The 10,308-nt window shown below is 47.2% G+C and overlaps 1 protein-coding gene across 1 annotated transcript; it reads left to right on the top strand.

The window, feature by feature from the left end:
- The first annotated feature begins 7 nt into the window (after nucleotides 1–7).
- LOC105311287 (pyruvate dehydrogenase phosphatase regulatory subunit, mitochondrial-like) lies at nucleotides 8–10,080 on the top strand. The gene is made up of 8 exons (XM_011387274.2): nucleotides 8–740; nucleotides 4,569–4,650; nucleotides 4,748–4,911; nucleotides 5,569–5,690; nucleotides 6,453–6,570; nucleotides 7,288–7,437; nucleotides 8,395–8,587; nucleotides 9,687–10,080. The coding sequence occupies exons 1-8, from the start codon at nucleotides 680–682 to the stop codon at nucleotides 9,817–9,819; spliced, it is 1,023 nt and encodes a 340-aa protein (XP_011385576.2). The 5' UTR covers nucleotides 8–679; the 3' UTR covers nucleotides 9,820–10,080.
- Nucleotides 10,081–10,308: the final 228 nt, after the last annotated feature.

Genomic DNA, 10,308 nt, shown 5'->3' with positions numbered 1-10,308 from the left:
TTTTTCCATTCGATTAACTTTTTTTGGAACAGTTTTAGACTTACTGAACAGTCGAGAAGATAGTATGGTGTTCGCATATCCCTCACCCCCAGTTTAATATTGACTTCTGAGTAGGCAATATCCTCACATGGTTCAGAATGGAGAACTGTCGAATAGCGTCCCAGGAAAGCCCGCCTCCCGTCCTTGACCTCTGGTCTCACGCTTCCCTCACTGGAGGCAAGTGTCGTTCCCTGTGTATCGGTCCAGATACTCTACATAGATTAGCACATGTGTATTGGTCAGTATGTTTGTTTATATGGGGGCTCATTTGTTTTTGCCCTGTTTTATACAAGTGATAGCGTTCCTTAAACACTGTTCCTTACCTTGCTTTTCTCCTCAGGATTGTTCCATATTGTTGCATAAAAACTTTCTCGTTCCGTTTTTATGGCTGCATAGTATCCCATTGTGGAGGTGAACTCCACAATTTGAAATCAGTCTCATGTCGATGGGCATGTAGGTCGCTTCCGTCCTTTGTTTATCCAAACGATGCTGTAGTGAGGAACCTTGAACTTGTTGCATTCACGGATATGCAAGTGCACCTAATAGCCTTTCGGATTCATCCTGCAGGCTGGCGGCTGGCTCCACGAGGTTCTGCGCAGGCATCCTCAGCACCGCCAGGCACTTGACCATCGAGCAGAAGATGGCAGACTATTCAAACAAACTCTACCATCAGTTAGAGCAAGAAACGGGGATCCAGACAGGTAAGTGGGTCATCTGCCCGTCACCGGTCTGCTGTCCCCCGATGCCTTTACTCAGCACCGCGTTTGGTCCTACACGACTTTGCCTGGAGGTCAGTAGTTCCGACTTGAGTTGTAGTCCGGGCTCTGTATCCCAGGTCCTTTGCAGAACCCATCATTCTTCTGATACGAAGGTTTTCCTGGGCCATTTTCTGTCTGTGTCACTCACTGGCGCACAGGAAGTGGCAGCGCTGGAGGAGGTGGAGGAACTGAAGTTTCGGTGCTCGATAGTTAAAACACGGTTTGACCTGCTGGATTTCTCCAGTCGCTGTTAAGGATGTTCCTGACTCTGAAGCATAAGCGTTTTTCTCCGTATCTGTGTAATTAGGGACAGGGACACAGGGCGTTGTTAGCTAACTAGCACTGGAATAAGTAGGGATGTTCCCAGAGGAAGAAGACTAATCTGCACTGTGGCCCCGTCCAGTAACAACGTAGCAAGAATGGCCGTCGCTTCGTTGTCAGGAGGTGGATTAGCCAGAAGCTCCGAGTTGAGCCTGCTCTCGTGGCTGATAGAAGCCATGTGCTGAGCCCTCTAATTATCATGAGAGGGAGCGAGGCCCAATGATGAAGTTCCAGACACTTGCATATGTGAGGGTTGCTCTTTTGAGCACCCTGCATAATTCACATGACCGATGATTCAAGATTAATCCTGACAAAGGACAGTTGCTGTTTCTTTTTGCCAACAAAGTGGCTCTGCCATGTGATCAGAGTGTAAGCACAGTGTACAGTTTGCCTCGCCAATCAATGTAGAATTTATGTGACATAGGACAACATTTTAATTAGGTGAGATTGGAATTATCTGAAGTTTGGATCACAAAGTGAGTTTTTATAACATTTCCATTTCACATAATCCATACTTTTGTAAAAGGAAACTTGTTTGTAAACTACAGAGCGAGACAATGTCTCGTGACTGAGATCTGATAGCCATGGACGTGGCGAGAGGAGATGGCAGCAGAGGAACGAGAGGCGGGGACGGAAGGGCTGTGTGGTCCGGGGCACGAGAGCAGGGCCGGCCTGGGGTGACCGTGCACCGTCACGGCGCTCAGAGTCAGTGCCTCCTCACGCAGTATGCCCTGGGTGCCTTACCCATGGCGTCATCGAACTCGGCCAGGCTTCCTTTTGAGAAGCGAGGGCTCTCGAGTGCTCACAGTGGAACTGTGTTCTGCTGCTGCACTGTCTGCTGCTGCACTGTCTCTGCGGGCAGGACAGGCGGGGAACAGTCCTTTTCGTTTCCTTCAGTGATGGCTGCGAGGTACTTGCATCAGCAGGGTTTGGGTCAGAAGAGGGTCCACCTAAGAGCCAGTGATGGAACTGCTGAATCCCGGCCCATTGGTCCAGATGCGAGTGCCGTGCTGGCCTTGCGTCGCTCAGCTGGTCGGATTCCAGACGACTCGGGGTCACAGGCTTCTTTGCCTCGTCTGTAAGTTAGCTTAGCTTTCGTTCTCTGTCACCATTCAGAACCCTTACTGGGCCTCACTCCTCCTTGATGCTTGTGGGGCAGTGAGGGAATCAGACCAGGGGGAGTAGGGATCATCCTCACTCTGTCGCCCCCGTCATTGTTCACCAGTGGTGCAGGGAAAGATGACGTAGGGGGCTTGGTGATGGAGAAGTCTCCCACCCTGCACCGTGCCCGCCATGACCACTGCATTCAGTGGACTGCTACTGCGTCATTAAACAAAGACGAGGTGACGTTCGTACAGCCTGGGTTCGTGAGAAGACATGGTATGCTTGCCCGCTTGACGCAGGACAGGGCAGATTTCCCTGAGGGCGGGAGGAGACCAACCCCCTGCTCTGAGAGAGGAGGGTTCTTTGGCGGAGGGGGCAGAAAGAGTTCAATGCACACGCCAAAGTTAGAGTCAGATGGAAAGTTTATTAGAAAAGGGGTCGCACTCCGCAGACAACGCGTGGTCTGTCAGCGGCGAGAGTGAGAGGGAGCAAGAGAGACAGTGAGTGCGGAGAGGAGACAGTGAAGGCAGTGACGGGACCGCGAGAGCGTGAGCGGGACCCAGGTGTTCCTGCTCGTATGTCCTTCTTTAGTTCCTGAGGGTTACCGTTCAAACACTTCGTTTAGCCACTTCCTTAGATGAGGACGTACAGTGAGGAAGGGGAAGCGGCAGAGTAGCCGGAAAGGTAGGGACATGTAGCGTGTAAAGCCTGGCGGCAGCTCCCAGCATGCGATCCGCAGGTTCTCCGTGGTTTTAGCCACAGGGAATGATCGATTTTCTTTTGCGTGGGGCGCCACTGAAGATTCTGTTGTCCGTTTCCCCTCCCCAGGTGTGGGCAACGGCTCTTAGCAATCCCGGCAGAAATCTCCGTTCTGCAGGTGACCTCGTGGCCTGGGTGCAGGGCTGGTCAGCAGGCTGCAGTCTCTGAACGGAGCTTGATTTAACATCTTAGTTCTCTTGCTTCTTCCCTACATTACTCCGAAAACAGTTCGTTCACCTGAGGTGTATGTTAATCGCTTGGGAATCAGACTGACCAAGTGACTCCAAGAGTCCTCATTCCCCGACCGTGTGAATGTCAGTGTTCGCAGTGCTTCCACTTGCATGTGATGTGACTTTTGTCAATGAACCCATGTGGTAGCCTAGAAGTTTCAGTGATCTTTTGAAAGTCCTCCACATATCACTGGATGTTAATACGAGGAAGGGTCATCCCTTTACAGATGAAGAAACTTAGATGCGCAGACACAGAGCCATTTTGTCAATCCAGTGACAGCTCAATTTAAAAATTATTTAGTGGCTAAAGGGTCACACTCCCCTATGTCTGTCTCATCAGTGGTACTCTCCTATGGCTAATCTTTGGTAGTGAGTAGGACACAACTGCCACACCCTTTGTCTGGAATTCAGAGTGTGATCAGCCCACAGATCGCTGGCTAGGTCAACTGCAGTCGTCTGCACACCTACAGTTGTTGAAAACCAGTCTCTGAAATTCCAGTTGTCCAAACTGACATGACATTCTTGTCATGTCAGTGACAGGCACATTTATCTGATGATTTCAAAAGAAACTAAGAAAATGAATTATTCTCACTGTACTTCCTTTTGAAAAGACACCTGATTGATTCAGCTCTTTCTCCATAAGAACTAAGAGTCGTTGCATTTTAGGAGGAGTGTCACTGACCCAAGTGTAATCACGATTGTGTCAGGTCCATTGCAAACAACAGAAATCGAGACTCGGGGCACCTGGGGCAAAAAGGAGTTTGTTGGAAGGCTGTTGGGGGCCTGCAGCGTTGGCGGGAGGTTGACAGCTGGAGGCAGCGTGGAGGCCAGGACATGGGGGCCCCGCAGCAGGCAGTCTCTCAGCCGGAACAGGAACTGTCTGGCCTGGTGCTGCCGCTGTGAGATGAGTGACCTCCAGCCAGTCACCTGCTTGTTCAAGTCCTACATTTCCGGGCCGTCTGCTTGGCTGAGCTCGGCTCACATGCCCACTGGCTGTACTGGGGACAGGCGGGAAGGTCCGACCGCCTGGGGGCTGATGTAGTGTGTGGCCTTCGCTAAGGGTTACACTCCCACCAAAAGTAGAGGGAGAAAGTGTAAAATGAGTAAAGGATAGAGATGGAGTCTGGGTTCCTTTTCCCTGTAAGATATTTGGTAGCAACGGCATCTTTCGTTTCTATTTTAAGAATGATTTTAGGTGCGTTCAAATCTCATTTGATCCCCACAAAACTCTGAGCCGAGGATGTGTGGATGGTGGCAGTCCCCGGACCCATCGCAGGTCTTCCACCTTATGGTCCAGTGGGTTTGCCACCCTGCGTTCGGCCCGGTCTGTCTGAGTTTGGGCTGCTTTTTCTCACAGGTTACATAAGGACAGGCTCAATCTTTCTGGCCCAGACTCAGGACCGGCTGATCTCCCTGAAGCGCATCAACTCAAGGCTGAAGTACGTATGAGACTAGAAGCCTGTCCTGGCTTTACTGTCACACTGACCTCTGCCAGAGGGCCAGTGAATGTCATTGTTCCCCTGTGTTCTGTGGCAGCGTTATAGGCATCCCTTCTGAGATCATTTCCCTCAAGAGAGTGGCCGAGCTTCACCCTCTCCTCAACGTGCACGACCTGGTGGGGGCCATGCACGTCCCCGAGGATGCCGTGGTGTCCTCCGCCGATGTGGCTCTTGCCCTGGCAAGTGCTGCCTCCCAAAACGGTAAGCAGGTTTTAGGTTAGGAAGGAAGGTGGTTGTCCAACAAAGTGTCTCATAATAGGCAGTGACACCAACTCAGCTTCCGTTTTGATCACTGGCTCTTACCATCTTTGTTTTAATTGAGTATCTGTTAAGAAATATTTTTCCTCAAGGCCACGTTATTTTCACTAAAGTTCTAAGGAAATGCTTTTAGTACCGATTAGTGCACTTCAGACTTCAGGGATTCCTTTCCCCCACGGGACTCCAGAAGCAAGCTGCGGGGTTAGAACACGCCTCGGGGATTTGACCCACAGCTTGGATCATGTCCTGGCGTTGGAACGAAACGGGGGAAGACACGGCAGTGTCCGTGGTGCTGTGCCCTCGGGTGAACCATCATGTCGTGGTTAGAGCAGTAGCATCAGAGGCGCCCTGTTTGCCTTTTCCTCCCCTGCCCCTGTTCTGATTGCTGGAATCTGTGCTCTAAAGTTGGTGTGTAAATCGGCCTGCCATTTTCAGTCTTGGGAAAGTCCCATTTTCAGTCTCAGGATGTGGTTCCTAGGAGTTGTCTGTCTTTTAAAATGAAAGCACCGGCCTGGCCTTTTCGGTGTTTTTTATGAGCTGAGAATCTTAATCTGGAACGTCAGAGGATGGACGCGTCAACCTTTTCTTTACCTGATGCAGGTGTTCAGATCTATGACCGGACGAGTATTCTTCACGTGATGGTCAAAAAAGGGCAAGTTACTGGCGTGGAGACAGATAAAGGACAGATCGAATGCCAGTACTTTGTCAACTGTGCTGGTCAGGTAGGTTAGCAGCAACAGTGGCTCAGACTTTCTTATTTATCACCGGGAATTTTCTGGTGTAGAGACATAAGATTTTACAGTGACAGACAAACAGATGTCAGGGAACACACTGTTTCTTGTGTGGACTGGAAAACTGAGAGTTCTTGTACTCCAGTCAGAATCCTGGACTGTTCCTGGACTAGAGCTGCGGTGGCCCTTTCCTTCCCCCACCTGGGGGCGCTGGTGCTCTCCTGTCAGGGAGTGGTTGGGCACTGACATAAATCCTTTAAATTGGGTCTTTCTATGGTGTTTCTTTTTATTCTATAACCTAGCGAATAAAGTATTAGGTTATTTATTATGTCAGGAGCAAGGATTCAGTTTCCAGAATACTAAACTGCTGCTACTTTTAAGGCAAAGTGGTCCTTCAGCCACTCTACAATCTTAAGGTGATCGGGGAATACTTTTTTCCTGAAGTCATTTATGATTCGTTTTTGGGATTTGTAGTCGATGCCAAGCATTTTATCAGAAGGCCTCATTTGCTCCCTTTGAGCTCTTTTTACTAGTTGGTAAATCTGTCTTCCTTTGATCTAAAAGTAAGTTCATGGTTTAAAAAGTATAGTGTTGCTCCTCATCCAAATCATTGCAGGCTGAAACCTGGCTTCCCACACCTGACATTGTAGGAAGAGCACACACAAGCCACTTGAAATTAAAGTCTTTCAAGCGGCCGAACTTGTTTGTCTTTCTGTTCCTCTTCCACCCATAAATCAACCTGTCCATTTGTAGTGGGCATACGAGCTGGGTCTGTCCAACGAGGAGCCGATTAGTATCCCGTTACATGCCTGCGAACACTTCTACCTTCTGACTCGCCCCTTGGAGACCCCTCTGCAGAGCAACACACCAAGTGAGGATCTGCACTTTATTTTTAATCCTGTTTCCTTGCCACTGTACTGTCCTCTGAAAAGGAAGACTTTCTGCTAAGTACAGACTACCTGAGTCTTTTCTAGAGCATGTCATAGGGAGGTGGACCCAATTCAAACTTCTTTAAGAACTCTTTATGAAAAGATGGCCAAAATGGGCATTCTACTTAAGCAATTTTTCTGTTTGTTCTTTTGTAAGCTGATTGTAGTCCCAGAGTTCTTATTTGAGAATATGTGGAATGTAACCTGGAATTTTTGACTTGAATGCTATACATGTTAGAAATGTTAGAGGTAAGCTATAATCTCACGATATTCAGCGACCCTCAGTAGGGTGGGAGAGGATCTGATGTCACTTTGAAGTCTTAATCCTTAGAATGGGCTCAGCAGTCCTTTTTCTTAGACTGTATGTGGCACTGTGGCAGTTACGGAGTTTGCTTGTGGGGATTAGTCAGAGCTTCTGGATATGACAGGGATAATCAGAGAAATAGTCTTCACTGTAACTCTGAGAATGGGGAGCCTCCCCCATGACCTAGAAGTATATTTTAAAGCTAATGAATGCCTGCATTTATTAGATGCTATTTCATTGATAAAGCCAATAGCAGGTGCTTTTGCTTTCCTTTTTTCTGTTTAGAAAGCTGGCTTACCTCTAAATTCTGTTTTTCTCTCCTATTTCCCACACCCTTGTCATTTCTCTTCCTCAGCTGTTGTGGATGCTGATGGAAGAATTTATATTCGGAACTGGCAGGGTGGCATCTTGTCTGGGGGCTTTGAGAAGACCCCGAAACCAATTTTCACTGAGGGCAAGAACCAGCTGGAGATTCAGAATCTACAGGAAGACTGGGATCACTTTGGTGTGTGAACCGGATAAGAACAATAATGTCCTATATTTGTCTAAGATGTTACATTTTTCAAAGCATTTTTAAGAATAGCACCTAATTTGATATTTGTAACAGCCCCATGTGGAGGTCCTAGAAGGCAGGCTACAGAGTCCGCCCAGTCTCAGGACATAGTTACTGCTAGCAGATTCAGGGAACTACATCTTGGTTACCTAACTTATCCACCTAAAATCGCTGCTGAAATTTTAGGCTGGGAGGAAACCTTTTCTTAGGATTTCATATAAGACCGAAGAAATTTTTAGAATTGTTTTGTTAATGTGGTCTTTTACTCAATTTAAAAGTAATTTTTTTTATTGAATAGTTAATAGTCACCTGGTTCCAAATTCAAAAGCTGTGAAAAGGTCTATAATGAAGAGTGTCCTTCTCACCCTTAATAAACTTTTTAAAAATAAACTTATCGTGGGGATCTTCACACTTTTCAAAGTGGAGAAATGGCGTAAGGAAACCCGTGTTCCCCCAGCCAGCTGCAGTTGGTGTCTTGTTACCAGTGTCCCACCGGATTCCTCCCAGATGAAGGACGTCCTTTAAACAGGCTGAGCCTCTGTCTTTCGCAGCTGTTCTGACTCAGGAGACCCCGCCCTTTCATTGCATCGCTCTTGGGCTCCAGGTCGGAGCTTTTCCACGAGGGCCGAGCCCTCTGATGTCCTTACCTGTAGCCACATGGGCCACTGCTCTTCCGTTGCTCCTTTCCTTTCTAAAGAGTGTCGTCTTTCCCAGTCTTCATGCCAAGCACTTCGCAGGTGTGCCCATGATTCCATCACGGTTTCTGCTTGGCAGTAAACGGCCCAGTAGGCTCTTTGTAGAGAACCTCTTCCAAGAGTTTTTATGAAAGGACAGGGCGTAGCAAAGTATAAGGAGCTGAAGGTTTAATTCCCGGAAGCTGAGGACTCTGGGTCTGCTTTTATTGCTCAGAGCCCCTGTTGAGTTCCCTCCTGCGCAGGATGCCGGAATTGGAGACTCTGGAGATCGTGAAGTTGGTGAACTGCCCGGAGACCTTCACCCCAGACATGAGGTGCATCATGGGCGAGTCTCCTTTGGTACAGGGCTACTTCGTTCTGGCGGGAATGAACTCTGCTGGACTTTCGTTTGGTGGAGGAGCCGGAAAGTAAGTCTTTCACCCTCAGACTCAGCTTGCTGGGCTACTTTCTTTCTAGAATTATTTGTTGTTAACATACAAGATTAAGTGTATTAGGTACCATAAGAAGAAGGTACATGTAATTTGAGAGTTGTCCCCTTCACAGCAATCACCATGGGAGGCTCTCTTAATCTTCATAAAATGTCACTGCGCAGAGTGTTCTTGGAACTCCTTTTTTGGAGTTAGCCACTGAGCATGTGGGATGGATGTTCTTGTGTACCCTTTCAGTCGTAAGAAATATGAGTCCTTTAAGTGTATATTTGAATTTGAAAACGTCCAAGTGTGTTGAGTGAGACAGATGATCATGCCGAGTATTATAAGTTTTCATTTTTTATTAGTTACTAATAAAAAACAAGCCAGCCATGAAAGGACAAATACTGTGTGATTCCACTTGTATACTTAGAGTAGTCCGATTCATAAAGACACACAGTAGAAAGGTGCTTGCCAGGGGCAGTGGGGAGGAATGGAGAGTGACTGCTTAACGGAAAAAGAATTTCAGTTTGGGAAGATAAAGAGTTCTAGAGATGGTAGTGGTGATGGTCACATAACAGTGTGAATGTACTTAATGCCACTCAACTGTACACTCGAAAATGGTTATGATAGTCAATTTGTGTTATGTGCATTTCCACAATTAAAATAAATATTTTTAATTAATGGGGGCATTTTTCTTGGGTGACTTGTAGAATGGCTCTTAAAACAGTTATCGAAGTAGTTACCAGGAGTGTTTGGAGCAGAGATGCAGTTAGATAACTGTATAACCACCCGAAGTGACTGTTTTATAGGAAAAAAAATTCCATAGGAATTATAAATGAATACATTTGTATATATATTTTAGTTTTACTTCTTCATAGATGTGCCTGTGTCTTAAACTTTCTAGAGAATCTTATTAGAGCTAGAATCCTCATAGTGGTCTTGTGAGAGCAGTAGATGGGTCCAGAAATGTTAAGGAAATTTCTCAGAATTGCTCTACCAGCTCCTGATAAGATAGGATCTTTGATTCGGTTTTGGATTCCTGGTACAGTGCTGACTATCACCCCTGAGGCCCAACAGCTTCCTCTCATCTAAATAGGTACCTCGCTGAATGGATGGTGCACGGTTATCCCTCAGAAAACGTCTGGGAATTGGACTTGAAACGTTTTGGAGCCCTACAGAGCAGCCGGACCTTTTTGCGCCACCGGGTCATGGAAGTGATGCGTAAGTGAAGCCTTATCCCGATGCACCCAGTTGCAGGTGTCTTACTTGGGCCGGTTCTGTCATTCAGATGGCTAGATTTTTCCTCAGTTCTTTAGTAACCGCTTCAAGTTGGACTTCTGATGTTTGACTGTTTCAGGCTTGTGTTGGAGGCATTATATCCCATGCGGTATTTATGGAGCGTTTTCTTTCGTATATTGTACCTTGTTTACTTCACAGGACAGGAAAGTAGAGCAGGTCTTACAGGTGGTAATTCCTGTTCAACTCTGCAGCGGCTTCTTGTATGTGCCCAGCATTGCCCGCTTTCCACTGTGCCTGAGAGATCCTCTGTCAAAGGGAATGCTCGCGCTCCCCACTTGGTCTTTGAGATCATGGTTTGCTTGCCAGGGCAGAGAATTTGCCAAGTTATTCTCAAAGCTTCAAGCTTCTCTGAGTGATTTTTGTCATCAACCCATTATACACTGGCAGACTAGAAACCACTTCTCATGTAAATGCAAAAC

The sequence above is a fragment of the Pteropus vampyrus genome, unplaced genomic scaffold, assembly GCF_000151845.1.
Source record: "Pteropus vampyrus isolate Shadow unplaced genomic scaffold, Pvam_2.0 Scaffold1000002883, whole genome shotgun sequence".
NCBI classification, from domain to species: domain Eukaryota; kingdom Metazoa; phylum Chordata; class Mammalia; order Chiroptera; family Pteropodidae; genus Pteropus; species Pteropus vampyrus.
This window is presented reverse-complemented; position numbering and strand designations above follow the sequence as displayed.

Coding starts and splice junctions, on each gene's coding strand:
- LOC105311287 (XM_011387274.2), top strand. CDS start 680: ATGGCAGACTATTCAAACAAACTCTACCATCAGTTAGAGCAAGAAACG. Junction 4,651..4,747: donor CGCATCAACTCAAGGCTGAA/GTACGTATGAGA, acceptor GTTCTGTGGCAG/CGTTATAGGCATCCCTTCTG. Junction 5,691..6,452: donor TTGTCAACTGTGCTGGTCAG/GTAGGTTAGCAG, acceptor GTCCATTTGTAG/TGGGCATACGAGCTGGGTCT.